This window comes from Lynx canadensis, chromosome B3 (assembly GCF_007474595.2).
Source record: "Lynx canadensis isolate LIC74 chromosome B3, mLynCan4.pri.v2, whole genome shotgun sequence".
In the NCBI taxonomy this organism is placed as follows: domain Eukaryota; kingdom Metazoa; phylum Chordata; class Mammalia; order Carnivora; family Felidae; genus Lynx; species Lynx canadensis.
In genome coordinates, this window is record NC_044308.2 from 42019211 (window position 1) to 42034710 (window position 15500).

At 40.0% G+C, this 15500-nt stretch overlaps 1 protein-coding gene across 4 annotated transcripts in view; it reads right to left on the reverse strand.

Moving 5' to 3' along the window:
* Nucleotides 1–15500, reverse strand: part of TLN2 (talin 2) — a 439345-nt gene that overhangs the window by 170787 nt on the left and 253058 nt on the right. For all 4 annotated transcript variants that reach the window (XM_030318033.1, XM_030318034.1, XM_030318031.1 and 1 more), the window contains 2 exons: nucleotides 2940–3003; nucleotides 1800–1904 (listed from right to left, as the gene is read on the reverse strand). In XM_030318033.1, the coding sequence (XP_030173893.1) occupies nucleotides 1800–1904; nucleotides 2940–3003 (169 nt within the window). The remainder of the gene's footprint in view (nucleotides 1–1799; nucleotides 1905–2939; nucleotides 3004–15500) is intronic.

Genomic DNA, 15500 nt, shown 5'->3' on the forward strand with positions numbered 1-15500 from the left:
CCTAATTATTACGTGTAGTTTGCTGTGTGCTACGTATTTTCCTAAATTTCCTGAGCTACATGCACATCACTGGAACTGACTGTATCAAGTGTGATGGTATTAATGGAAAACGATACGAACGCAAGAGGTGAATTTTACACATAAAGGACTACAGAAAAACTCAAGAACATGGAAACCGACGCCAAAGCATCAGACATGCTGAGAACCTGTTTAACCTCTTAGGTACTGGGACTCAGCTGTCATCTACTGTTCTTCAGAATCATCCATGAAAAGCAGCTTTTTCTTCTATAACAAGAAGACCTTGCCATCTGTTCATGGTGATGATGTAAGAGCTAGGGTGATGAGAGCAGGTGACTACAGTTCCAACAAGCTCACCTCAGCCAAGCAGCAGAGGGCAAAGGCAGGGAATAAGGTCTTTGAAATCAGAGATACCTCATTTCAAGTCCTGCCTCCTTCAGGTATTAGCCTTGGGCCCCAGCTAACTCATTTGATCTTTCGGGGCCTCTTTTTCTCATTTGTAAAAAGAAAGTTACAGTAGTTCTTCCAGGGGGCTGCTGACAGGTTTGAGTAAGATATCCTTGGCATGTAACTGTTTACTCTATGTTCCTGTTGCTGTCTTGTGGGATGGAGTCATTTTTACCGACAAGGTATCAGCCCCATTCAAAACTTCATGGATAGTTACAAACTCACACTAAATATAAAAAATTCAGCTTCTAAATTGTTTTTCTGAAAAACACAGTGATTCACCTTTGCATTCATCATTTGCAAAGGCTCTGGCATTTTCGGGTGTAAAACCGAGAGCTGTTCAGTTTAAGGAACTCCTCAGCATGAAGCAGATCACTTTCTTTTCAGTGTAACATCTCTGTTTCTTCTCAGCCCAAATGAGGCAGCTTCCTCCAGTGGGGAGTTGAGTCAAGAAAAACATCTCTCTCCCCAAACATCCTAGAGGACAGTATAACTTTCTTCTTCTCCAGTTCTCTTGAGCTGTGGGGAGAGCAACCTCCTTAAATCACTCTGACTCTGGCCTTGGGACTTCTGTCCCTGAAAGCAGCTGCAGCTCAGTGGGTAATACTCCCCTCTGTGTAAAGCAACATGAGAAACCCCACCACAGGGTGGAGTTTTCTCCAGGGCCAAGGGCAAAAGGCAGGAAGCCAAGAATCGCAGCAAAACAAGTGGAAATCAATGAAACCTATTAGTGAGATGACTAAAATAGAGTATGTGAGGTCAGGATGGACCAAGGGGGAAAGAAGCTAATGAGAGTACTTTCCAGTCCACCTACGAACACACCCATCAAGGGCCTTAGTCTTGAATTTCAAAGACCCACCTTTTTCCTTCTAGTAGGAAGGCACACAATTCCCATGAAAAGAGATCTGACGGCCACAAAAAATCGCCCAGCTCAGGTCAATACAAAGTAAGTGCTGCGTTCACCACATCAATTCGGTATGCAGTGATCAACAGCCTGCACATAGTCCAGGGCGTTCTTGGTAATCTTAAAGTCAAACACTTCCAGAGGAGAGTGTTCACAAGCAGACATAAACGTGCCCCTTCGGTGACGTTGTACCATCAACAGTGTGCCAAGGCAAGACACAAGTGCCCGGAGGCCTGTGGGCGGCCAGGCTCCCTCACCAGCCTTAGAGCTCACACACCTCATGTCTGTCCCATGGCTAAACTGGTCACCACTGGCCAGCTGCTTCATCCGCAAATACTAGGGGTCTAAGGACAACAAACCCAGCCTGATAGCAGATACTTTAATAGCGGAGGTGGTAGAGGCAAACCCCCTCTGCACCCTGCCCACTTACCTTCACCAGGAAAAAGGACACACCGTACGTCCGGAGGGATCGGGCGAGTTTCACATACTTGACCTTGGCTTCTATTTCGCTCATCTCTCCACAGTTCTTATGCTCCTACAAGTGACAGCAGCAAGGATCAGTTATTGGAGCTCTGCCAGCAGGTGGACTTGGGAGAGGTGGTTAAGATATATGCCACGTACAGTTGCTGGGAATGATCAGTCATCGAGTTTTGTGTTGCAGACCTCTCCGTGACCCATGTACCGGCTGACCAAGGACCGGAGCACAGAGAAAGCTCGAATGCAGGGCTTGTTAACTAGAACTGGACCCCAAACTCCCTAGAGATGTTGTAACTATACACAGCAGTTCCCACAGTGCAGCATGGCAGACGAGGGTCCCTGAGTGTCATCAACTTCTTGGAGAACTCCATATCCCAATAGGTTCAGAAGCAATGCTTTCAATGAGAGCTACAACAATGTTCTCCAGGAGAGGTATAATTCTAACATGCATGCAAAATATGCAGTTTCCCAAAGACCCAGATATATAAATACCTGCATATTAGAGGGCTTGGAAACAAGACAGGGTAAAAAATATGTTTTATACACAGGAAATTTCTATTTCAACTTATATTTACATTTCAGTACCAAAAGCGACTGATATTCTGGATTCACTGGTGCGATTGTTGCATGGCAAAGCTGATAATAGGGCTTTTTTTTTTTTTTACTCTTGCCCTAGAACAGACAACTCTCTTTTAGGGGGAAAAAACCAGATTTTAAAAAGATACAAATTTTCAAATTCTAAGCTTCAAAGGACAAATATCAGGACAAAGAAGCTACTTGTAGCTTCTTCCTCAGTGCATTTTAATAGCAAATCACCTTGTTTCCATGCTACCAAGATAATGCCTTTAAAATTAAATGTATGCACATTTTTCTCAGAAGGACTAAGTAACCTTTAGCAAGAAGGTACGGATTAAGATAATAAATCTGCCCAGAGTAGAACTGTCAGCTTCTTTACTCTTGAGCCACTAATCATTTATGATATAAGTGGAGTACATGCACGGAGTACGAAACTATTAGGTGCAGAGGCCCCTCTCATACTAATAGATGAGATAGGGAGTGAGAGGAATAATAAAGTTCTGTATATTTCCAATACCTGAAATATTCTCTTTTCAGCTCCTCTCTGCTTGATGTATTCTTTGGGCAGGAATTCCTTTAGACTGAGAGAGAATACAAAAAAAAAAAAAAAAAAAAAAAAAAGTAAGGCATTTGTTCTATGATGTGAAGCAAAGAAAACAAACTTTTTGTACAACTCAGTTCACTAACTCTCCCGGTATTTGATGGTACAAATTAAGAATGGACTATCACATCCCACAACGCACTTCAATAGGACACAAATATAAAACCAGTCTGATATAAAGAACAAACTAACATTAAGAAGAAAGAAATTCCAGGGGCACCTGGGTGGCTCAGTCGGTTAAGCATCTGACTTCGGCTCAGGTCATGATCTCACGGTTCTTGGGTTTGAGCCCTGCAATGGGCTCTGTGCTGACAGCTCAGAGCCTGAAGCCTGCTTCTGATTCTGTGTCTCCCTCTCTCTCTGTTCCTCCCCCACTCACTTTCTGTCTCTCTCTCTGTCTCTCTCAAAAATAAATAAACATTAAAAAAATTTTAAATAAAAAAAAAGAAGAAAGAAATTCCATGATACATCATGAAATGACAAAGCAAAGGGTACAAAAGTGTCTTTGTGATAAAGGAAACAAAGCATTTTTCATTTTGTATCGCTAATGTGTATTTTTAAAACAATACAAGGATACACCTAGTACTAACTAAAATGATTCTCTATGGAAACAAGGGAAAAACGGTGCAAAGGGAACACCGTTCAAAGTGCACCGTTCATCCGTGCAAAGGATGGAAAAAAAAACCTCTGGATATTCCTTGTTTTACAGTTATCACTTTAGAACCACCTAGAATCACAAACTGGAGGGAAAAAATTCAACACCTAAAAATCCAAAGCAAACTGAAAAAAATCAACCTAGCAGTTTATCAAGTTGACAGTCTAACTACAGGGAGAAAAATGACTTTAAATAACATTGGAAAAAACTCTTTTAAGTATACATCCTTCGTGAGATAGGTCTTAAAGTTAAAATGAACTACAGAAGACATACTAAATATTGATAGCTTTATTTTAAAACTACTACCCTTTCTCTGCTAAACACACAAATATACCACACACTACAAAATTAGGTTATACTGCATGATATATAATTAAGATAAAGTAAATGGTAATTACGTTAGTTGTAAGAAACCAAACTTGTTAGCAGATCAAAATAAAGCAAAAAAAACCCCCAAAAAACAAAAAAGCTAACTGAAAATCTTGCAATCTTTCATTCAAATTGGACATACTGGTCTGAATGTCTGATTCATTCTTTTTTCTGAAGAACCTGTTTTAGTATGTCCACAGAGGGAGCTAAAGGCAAGGTGGCAATGAGTACCCCCCAAGGCCTCAACCAGGTGGCCTCCAAATACCATTTCTTGCTAAAAGGAATCAAGAATCCCTGGAGAAGTGACTGATTCTAACTCCGGGGTAGGAAATATATCAAATATTCTTGGGGCTTCTTAGGCCTGAGATCAAAGAAGCTATCAAAAGGACACTGGACTGACATCAAGGGGTAACCATTGGCCAATAAGAGGATGATGTGTAAAACCTTCTACAAAAGAAGAGAGATGATGAATCCACCATGGAGCTTCAAAAATTTTAATTCACGGCCATTCCTGACTTCACCTATTCCCTCCCCAGGATTATTTTCAAGCAAATGCCACACATCATATAGCTAATTTCATGCTATGGGGCAATCAGAATGTCATAAAAATTGATGACCACAATGGGTAAAAACAAAGATCTATGAAATCCCATAAAGATCCTTTAAAATAATCAGTGGTCACCTTAATAGGTGGCTAGGGCATCAACTCTTACTGAAAACTAATTTAGGGCAAGAAACAAAGCTAACCAACAGAGAAGTAGAAAAGGAGTCCAAAATCATCATTTTATAGCTTCTAATGAAATAAGCAATAGATCAAAACAAGGCTGAGTGGCTGCTAAAATCAGTAAGTGACAAGTTAATGGAGAGCTTTATAGTAGATGGTTCAGTCTGATTCAAACCCACTTAATCGATTTTGTTATCAATCAAAGTAGGATAACCAGACAGCACATGTCTCCTAACTGATGTAACAGGAAATATACAGCCCCACCCAGGAAGTATTCTTGGCAATAAAGAGCAAGTAAAAATGTAATTTAACCTGAATTTAATTAAGATGTTAAATCTAAATATTGGTTTACAAAAAGAGAGAAGAACATGGTAAGTGATACCACCAGGGTACAATAAGCCCAAGTCTAAGTTAGGCAATTCTATAAAAAGAACCCAGGTTCCTCACAAATAAACAGCTTGGTGGTAGATATGAAAACGAGGACATAGTAACCTATTAAAAGAGTTTCAAAAAACATATTTACCACAATGCTACAGTAATAAAAACAGTGGAGTACTGACCTAAGAATAGACAGGTCAATGGAATAGAATCAAGAGTCGAGAAATTAACCTTTACCTTTATAGCTGGTTAAGTTACCGCAAAGGAGTCGTTTTTCACTGGGAACAGAATCGTCTTTTTAACAAATGGTGTTGAGACAACTGGATATCCATAAGTAAAACTATGAAGTTGACCCTCTACTTCACACCAAACACAAAAAGTAACCCCAAATGGATCAGAGACCTACATCTAAGCTAAAACTGTAAAACTCTTAGAATATAGGGATAAAACAGAATATAGGAATAAAACCTTATGACCCTGAGTTAGACCAAGACTTAAGATACAGTAACAAAAGCACACTCAGTAAAAGAAAAAGTATGACTACATCAAAATAAAAAATCCCTAAGTCCAAGTGATATCATCAAGAAAGTGAGGAAGTATCCCGCAAAATGGGAGACAACATTGCAAATTAAGTACCTGATAAGGGACTTATATCCTGAATAAGTAAGAAATCTTACAACCTAACAATGAAAAGACAACCCAATCAAAAAATGGGAAGGGGATCCGTAAAAACATTTTTTCTGAAGATACACAATTGGCCAAAGGCACATGAAATATACCTAATATCAGTAGCCACCAGGGACATTAAAAGAAAATTACAGTATGATACCACATATCCACTAAGAGGGCTACAATAACAAAATGGACAATAAATGTTGGCAACGATATGGAGAAATTGGCATCATGCATTGCTGGTGGGAATGTAAAATGGTGCAGCTGCTGTGGAAAACAACTTGGTAGTCTCTCAAAATATTAGACAGCAATTCTAATCCTAGGCATGTATCCAGGAAAAATGCAAACATGTTGATACAAACATCTGTATATGAACGTTCCTAGTATTTGTTATAGCCAAAAGGTAGAAGCAACTCAATGTCTATCAACTGATGAAGGGATAAACAAAATGTGGTTGATCCATATGATGGAACATTATTCAGCAATAAAAAGCAATTAAGTGTGATACAACAGCCAACATGGAAACACTGTGCTAAGTGGAAGAAGTCCATTACAAGAGGCCACATATGATGTGGTATCATGTATAGGAAATTTCTGGAATAGGCAAATCTATAGATAGGATCAGTGCTTGCAGAGGCTGGGGGTGGGGATGGGGATTTGAGGAGTGGCTGCGAATAGACAAATGGTTTATATCAGGAGGGACAAGTGTTCTAAAATTAGATTGGGTGATGGTTGCACAATCTTGTGAATACACTAAAAACACCATACATTATAAATGGGCAAATTATATTGTATGTAAACTGCATCTCCATAAAGCTTTTTTTAAAAAAAAAAAATAGAAAACACAAAAACCCATATCAACCAAATAGAATTTGTAGGATGTGTCTGAATCCTGATATGAAGTAAAATGTTATTTGTGAGACACTGGAGGGAAATTTAACAGTGTCAGGGTATTAGATGATATTATGGGATTATTTTTTTAAGTTTGTTTTTAGAGAGTAGAGAGCACATGTGTGCAAGCAGGGGAAGGGCAGAGAGAGAGAGGGAGACAGAGAATCCTAAGCAGGCTCTGTGTTGTCAGCACAGAGCCCAACGAAGGGCTCCACCCCGTGAACCATGAGATCATGACCTGAGCTGAAATCAAGAGTGGAGGCTTAACTGAGCCACCCCAGACATCCCAGAATTATTTTTAATTGTGTTAGGTGTTAGGATAGATTTCTGGTTATATGTGTTTAAATTTTTTTTTTTATTTGTCAGAAAAACATACTGAAGTACTTAGAGATGAAATAATACGCTGCCTGGAATTTGCTCTAAAATACTCCAGCAAGGGGGGGCACCTGGGTGGCTCAGTCAGCTGAGCCTCTGACTCTTGATGTCTGCCCAGGTCATGATCTCATGGTTCATGAGTTCAAGCCCTGCATCGGGCTCTCTGCTGTCAGCTCACAGTCCACTTTGGATCCTCTGTCCCTCTCTCTCTGCCCCTCCCCTGCTTGTGCACCTGCTCTCTCTCTGTCTCAGAAGTAAACAAATGTTTTGAAACAATACTCCAGCAAAAACATAGAGGGGAGGTACGGTGAGGCCAGATTCTGACTATACTAACACTTGAATAATGAAGCCTGGTCAATCTGCAAACCATTTCCATTGGCAAAAGTTTTAAGTACGTTTTCTGGAATTTCAGGGATCTAGTGGCAGAGCAATCTGGATTTCTTCAGAGCCCAAGTCAGTCAGCAGGGGCAGGGTCTAAGAACGATCTAAGCAGCAGCACCTTGGACGTTATGACTATCATTAAGCAACTTCATGGACAAAAATGTGATTGAGAACTGGAATGCACCAAGATATGGCGCTCTCTCTCTCTCTCTCTCTCTCTCTCTCTCTCTCTCTCTCACACACACACACACACACACACACACACACACACACACACACACACACACAAAAGACTGAGTTACAGAGAAGTCAAGTAACTTAGCTGAGGTCACAGGACTGGTTAGGACTGGGAGCTTCTGACTTCCCAGAGCAAGAGCGGATCTACCCAACAACACAGTTTTCCTCAGAAGCACGCTGAAAATAACAGTGAAAAACCATCACGAGTGGACCACTAGACAGCAGCTGTTGTGCTACCAACAAAGGGAGGCTTGGCTATGGTAACCCAAAGCATCCCAAAAGGGACCCGAGCCAACCCCTCACAACAATGGCTTTTACTAGAAGAATGCCAGATGGCAGTGTCCAGTGGCCAGGCAGGGGTAGAACACGTCGGGCATTAATGTCAGCAAAGTTCTGTGTGGCAACAAGATGCCTCTGTTCAAACTCTGCAAACTGACATTCCCATCCTTCAGTCGGTACAGAAAACAACTTCCAGAAGCTTGCACTAGAGGTTCAGCCTTGATGTCACAGGAGTTGACTTGGGAGTTTATTGTAAGGTATTTGAAAATATGAAGTGTGTGTGTGCCCATGTGTGGCACGTGTTTTTCTCCAGTAAATCAGCAAAGTTCACGGTGTCAGAGTGAAGCTAGGGGGAGCAGGCAGCCTGTCACCCCTGCCTGCCAGCCAGCAATGCAGCAGTTCCAGCCCAGTTGCTATTGTGATTACCAAACCCGAGCTTGGAAAGCTCCTAAGCATCTGGGACATGCATGCAAGTGAAATCTGTCAGCCTTCTTTGAGAAAATGGGTCAGATTGTCAAACCTGATTGGACATTTTTCTCTTAATTAAGCAGGCTCTGGCCAAGCAAAGTCCCTCCTACTGCGTCCTTCAATATTCCCTTCTTAAAAGAGTAGCAGTCTCCTCCTCCAAACCTTACCCCGAGCCTTTTATTTATTTATTTATTTTTTAATATATGAAATTTATTGTCAAATTGGTTTCCATACAACACCCAGGGCTCATCCCGAAAGGTGCCCTCCTCAATACTCATCACCCACCCTCCCCTCCCTCCCACCCCCCATCAACCCTCAGTTTGTTCTCAGTTTTTAACAGTCTCTTATGTTTTGGCTCTCTCCCACTCTAACCTCTTTTTTTTTTTTTCCTTCCCTTCTACCATGGGTTTCTGTTACCCCGAGCCTTTTAAAGAACACCTTTTTCTGGGTGCACTTATAACATCCTTCATTTCCCTAGGATGGCGGGCTAATTTGAGCTCTTCTTCTTACACGCTCAAGATCAATGGGAAATTGAAAGTCTGTAGCCAGTGGCCAACTCAGCTGTGTTTTTTGTCCACCCTTGCTGCTGACCATGCATCACATGATAATGTAATAAGCCAGCACCGCCCAGAAACTGCTAACCTGGTACAAAAAGAAAGCTACTGAATGCTTAAGAAAGGTAAACATTTTTAAAAAGTTACTAGATGTGTGACAACTGTAAAATACTGAAAAGAGGAAACCACAAAAATCTAAAAATAGCTCATCTTCGGATTGCTTCAGGATTGTCTTTCAATTCTGTCCTAGGTGACGGGGTTCATCCAAAGAAAACAACAAAAGAACCCTAACCAAGGGGATCCGCAACAAGAAAAAACTTTGGTCTTTCATCAAAAGACGAGCAAGTGAACGCAGAAGTTGCAAGTTTAATTGTAGGGTTTCAGAGATGTAGATATCCTATATTCTGTACTTTAAATGTCTTTTTGAATTATCAACAGCCTAAAACTATGTTGATAGAGGATTTCTGTTAATAGCTGCTGTTTATTAAAGTCAAACGCTGTTTCAGGTGCTTTACATATATAAGTAGATTAATTAAATTCTGACAAAAGCCCTTGGAAGAAAATATCCTATTTTGTACATGAAAAATGAGGTTCAGTGATGCTATATTGTTCTTAACCACAACCAATAACTTAAGCCTCTTCTAAGGTCTCCAGACACCACACTCCTAGCCACTCAACACTCTGATCCTTCCAAGTTATCCTTTAATCAACAAATCTACCATGTGATCAGTATTTCAGAACCTTGACACAAAGAATAAAAGACGAGAAACACAAATCATGTAATGATGAAAATTACCATAGCAGTAGCAATTTTTAGAAATGTCCAGAAGCCACTGAACAAGGGGAATTTAATCAACACATTTGGGGGAGCAGGGTCTAGACTCAAATCTAGATATTCACTTTTTTTAATATAAAATTAAAGCTGCTTCTTCAAGAAATTCCAAAAGAGGGATCTTAAAGATATTCTATGGTCTGGCAAGACGTATACAAGTATATGAGTCAGCTTTGATTTTGAGAAATGTGGACCTGCTTCTCACTGGTCCCAGAGCTGCCCCAAGTGCATGAGCACAGCCAAGTCACCATTCTCTAAGCTGGCGCGATCATCTGCAAAGTAGATAGATTCCTTCCTAGGAGTGTTATTTCTCAGAAAGGAACACACAAAGCAGTCAGGTGTTTACCCAGCAAAGGGTGGAGACTTAGAGGGGAGGGAAAGCAGAAGGGTATAAGCAGGGGGCAGTGTCACCCACAGGACACTGTAACACCCAGGTTTACTAACTGCAACCTTCACGGTAAATCACCAAACGGCCAGCAACAACATTTCAAATTTGGTAGCACCTAAAGTTCTCAAAGCCTGGTCCCAGGACCATCAGCATCAGCACTATCTGGAAATGGCTCAGAAGGGACAAATTTCAGGATCCATCCTGGACCTGCCGAAGGAGGGGCTCTGGAAGCAAAGCCCTGCACTGTGAGTTTTAACGAGCCCTCCACACAATTGTGATGTATGCTGAATTTGGAGAACCACTAACACTGTGGGCTGAAAGCTCAAGTGATGGAATCAGACACACTAGAATTTGAAGCCAGAGTCAAAGACGAATATATCTGTGCAATTGAGGGTACTGGTTAAATCCTGGCTAACTGTGGTGATGACAGGGGAGGAAGGAAACATCTTTTGAGCTGGGAAACACTTAAAGTGGTAAGAAGTGTAGAGTGGACATGGCATGGAAGCAGCTCGGGAAAGGGTTTGAGGACCTAACCTCAGCCACACAGCAGTTCCAAGCTCCCGAACCAATCGCTATGCCCTTTCGTCTAAGGACTGGAACCTGTCTGGGGGCTCAGAGGCAACTTGGGGCAGACAGCAACTGGTTTGAAAGTCCTGGAGTCTGAAAGTAGTTAGGGAGGTAGGCACCAGCTTTAGGAGGCTGCTGCTAAAGGGGAACATGAAGGCACCACTGGACAGTCATGGCCTTCTCAAAGCAATAGGAGAGTCCTAGGCTGTCAGGCACATAATGGCAGAGGCAAACACTAAAGAAACTACGGGCTGGTAATGGTAAGGAACAGGAGGTAAGACAGAACGGATGAAAAACACAAGCTGCGGGGCCCCTGGGTGGCTCAATGGGTTAAGCATCCGACTCTGGCTCAGGTCATGATCTCACGGTTCATGAGTTCAAGCCCCACATGGGGCTCTGTGCAGATAGCTCAGAGCCTGGAGGCTGCTTCAGTTTCTGTGTCTCTCCCTTTCTCTGCCCCTCCCCCACTCGTGCTCTGTCTCAAAAATAAATGTTAAAAAAAAATTTAAAAAAAAACACAAACTGAAATGCCTCCTTCACCGTTAGTTTGAAAACACAATCCACAGCCAAATTATTCCAAAGACCAAGTCCAAAGAAGGAATAGGAGTTTGAACAAACGCCAAGAGAAAAATTGACTCGAGGCCTCCTACTGTGTCAAAAGCTTTGCTTGTTGACAAGAGAATTATGTTGAGTTTGTGGTGAAAAACTTCCAAGTCCACTCTGATTTCTTCAACAGAGATTCAGAGCCTGAGTCGCTTTGTTTTCTCAATAGAACACATCCAAGGCACATGCCCACAAGACAAAGGGCTATGGTCCTCAGGGCTGAGAGGGGTCCTCACTTGTTACCCACCTTCCCATGCCCAACCACTGGCTATTTCCCCCTGCAGCACACAGCACCGTGGAACCTTGTGTGAACTCCAAGGCCTGTTAATTTTGCCTTCACCAGATGTTATATGTTCAACCTCAGTGAATCCAAGCTTTTGTTACCTCACAGACTATTTGCATTTTTCTTTTTTAAAGAACTGTTAATTGCAGAAACATTGGGAATATACCAATCATGTGGTCATATTTGCTTTCTGATTGCTACCTGTTTTTAAAGAGAAATTATAGATTTATCTGAAGTCCCAAACCATCCTTCTTTCTCTCCCTAACTATATTCACTTCCTTATAGTTCCCATGCATATTTGATTATGTTTCTTCACCTCCTTGTATCTATAAACAACATATTCTGTTTCTCTTTGTGTGTATTTTTAAATTCAACAGGTTCATTTTCTGAAATGTCTTGTTTCCTCTGTAAAGCACTTTGATGTTTTCATACATTTAAATTTGTGCCCCATCTAATGGACACGAAATGCTATACCCTTATTGATTTTGCATTTGGTTTACTTACGAGACTGAATATTTTTCCCTATCTTTATAAGTCAGTCGAGTTTCCTCTTTTCTCAAGTACCTATTGCTATCCAGGGTGGTCATTTCCTTAGTTTTTTCTTTTCTTAATGATTTCTGGATATTAATGTGTTGTTTGTAGTGTGCTTTGCAAATATGCAAATTTCCTCTTCCACACTGTGGAGCTTCACTCTTATTTTGGTAATAGGTTTCGCCCAATATTTTAATTTCAATAAATATAGGTTTATCAACCTGTAGAACTCTTATCACCCAGCATCAGTAATAGAGTATTTTGATTACTATAGCTTTGTAAGAAATTGGGTATTTATGTGAGTCCTTCAATTAGCCTTCGTCATTCTTCAGGCTTGACTGGTACATGTTACTTTTTGATGGTTATATTGACAAATACATATAATCTTATAAGTTTTTTTTTTTTTACTCACATATGATTAACATACAATATCCTGTTAGTTTCAGATGTACATCATAGTGATTCAGTATTTTTACAAATTACAAAATGAACCCCACCGTAAGACCATCTGTCACCATATAAAATTATTACAATATTATTGACCATATTCCCTATACTATGTTTTACATCCCATGACCTATTTACTTGATAACTGAAAGCCTGTATCTCAATCTCCTTCACCAATCCAATTCAACGATTCCACTTCTGGGTATTTAATGGAAGAAAACAAAAATACCAATTCAATGAGATGTAGGCATCCCTATGTTCACTGCAGCATTATTTATAATAGCCAAGATATGGAAGTGACCCAAGTGTCCATCGATGGATGAATGGATCAAGAAGATGTGGTGTATATGTACACAATGGAATATTATTCAACCAAACACAAAAAAGAATGAAATCTTACTATTTGCAACAACATGGATAGATCTAGAAGATATTATCACTAAGTCAGAGAAAGACAAATACGATTTCACTTACAAATGGAATCTAAACAATGAATGCACACACAAGACAAACTCACAGACACAGGAAACAAACTGTGGATTACCAGAGATGGGAGGGGTTGGAGGGTAGGCAAAACAGGTAGGAAGGGGTTAAGAGGTTCATATACATTTTAAAATTAGGTTTTCTCATTACTTGGTATGTGGGATTTGGATTAAAAGTGAACTGTATTTTATAGATGAAAATGAATTGCTATTATGACATTTAGTTTTCCTACACATTAATCTAACAAACCACTCCATTTATTCAGATCTTGACTTAGCTCTTCAATGAACTTTTATCTTTTATCATTTTATTGGTTAGATCTTGGAGCTTTTTAGATACCTCTATTCATAGGTAAATCATACTTTTTGTTCTAAAAGTTTTTTTTGTTTTTTGTTTGTTTTTTTGTTTTTTTTTTTTTGTTTTTGTTTTTGAGAGAGAGAGAGAGGTCAAGTGGGAAAGGGGAAGAGGGAGAGGCAGGGAGAGAACCTCAAGATGTCTCCACACTCACTGTGAAGTCAGAGGCAGGGCTCAATCCCATGACTGTGAGACCATGTCCCAAACCAAAATCAAGAGTCATACGCTCAAATGACCAAGCTACTCAAGCATCCCAAAGGTCTCTCCTTTTAAAAATTACATTTTCTTTTTGTTATGTATGGGAATACTATTTGCCATATACAAATAAATAGCATTTTGTTTTCCAGCCCTGCAGGTGAGTATGAATACTATTGTTTGGACCTAGGTGGTGATGAGCCATTATATGTTTATCTTTTTTCTAGGAACCCTGATAATATTAACTCTAAGAAGTTTCTCTGCAGACCAAGTGGATTATATATGCAGATAATTGTATCACCTGCCCAGAGTGATAGTTCCATTTTTTTAGTCTTGCGTTTTCATCTTTTTCTCTTATTTTGTATTTTACTTATTATCTGCCCCTCTGCACTAGAATGTAAGTTCCATGAGGGCAGAAATGTTTGTGTTTTTTACATGGCTCTATCCCCAGTGCCTAGAAGGCTTGCCATAAATTGCTGAATAAATGTTCCATTCCTACAAGAAACTAGTCATAACTGGCAGTTACATCAAAATACATGTCACGTTGCACTCTATTTGATTCTGCTAGTTCCAAATTAAGGTGAGAAGGTTTTTAAAATTTTCTTTATTTTTGTTCCCTAAAATAGCCTGATCCTAGATTAGAGCAGAAATTAATGCTATCAAAACCAAAAAAACATTACAACAGATCAATGAAACCAGAAGCTGGTTCTTTGAAAGAATTAACAAAATTGATAAACCACTAGCCACTTTGATCAAAAAGAAAAAGGAAAGGACCCAAATAAATAAAATCAAAAACGAAAGAGGGGAGATCACAACCAACCCAGCAGTAATAAAAATAATAAGGGAAGATTATGAGCAATTATATGCCAATAAAATGGGCAATCTGGGAGAAATGGACCAATTCCTAGAAACATATACACTACCAAAACTGAAACAGGAAGAAAAAGAAAATTTGAACAGACCCATAACCAATAAAGAAATCGACTTAGTAATCAAAACTCTCCCAAAAAATAAGAGTAGAGGGCCAGATGGCTTTCCAGGCGATTTCTACTAAACATGTAAGGAAGAGTTAACACTTATTCTCTTGAAGCTGTTCCAAAAAATAGAAATGGAAGGAAAACTTCCAAACTCTTCCTATGAAGCCAGCATTACCTTGATTCTAAAACCAGACAGAGACCTCACTAAAAAGGAGGTAAATAGACCAATTTCCCTGATGAACACGGATGCAAAAATCCTCAACAAGATATTGACCAACCGGATCCAACAATACATTAAAAAAATTATTCACCACAACCAAGTGGGATTTATACCTGGGATGCAGGGCTGGTTCAATATCCGCAAAACAATCAATGTGATTCATCACATTAATAAAAGAAAGGACAAGAACCATATGATCCTCTCAATAGATGCAGAGAAAGCATTTGATAAAAGACCGTGTCCTTGCTTGATAAAAACCCTCAAGTAAGTAGGGATAGAAGAAGCATACTTCAAGATCATAAAAACCATATATGAAACACCAACGTTAATATCATCCTCAATGGGGAAAAACTGAGAGCTTTCCCCCTACCGTCAGGAACAAGACAGGGATGTCCACTCTCGCCAGTGTTATTCAACATAATATTGGAAGTCTTAGCCTCAGTAATCAGACAACACAGAGGAATAAAAGGCATCCAAATCGGCTAGGAGGAGGTCAAACTTCCACTCTTCGCAGATGACATGATAATCTCTATGGAAAACCCAAAAGATTCCACCAACAAACTGCTAGAACTGATCCATGAATTCAGCAAAGTTGTGGGATATAAAATCAATGC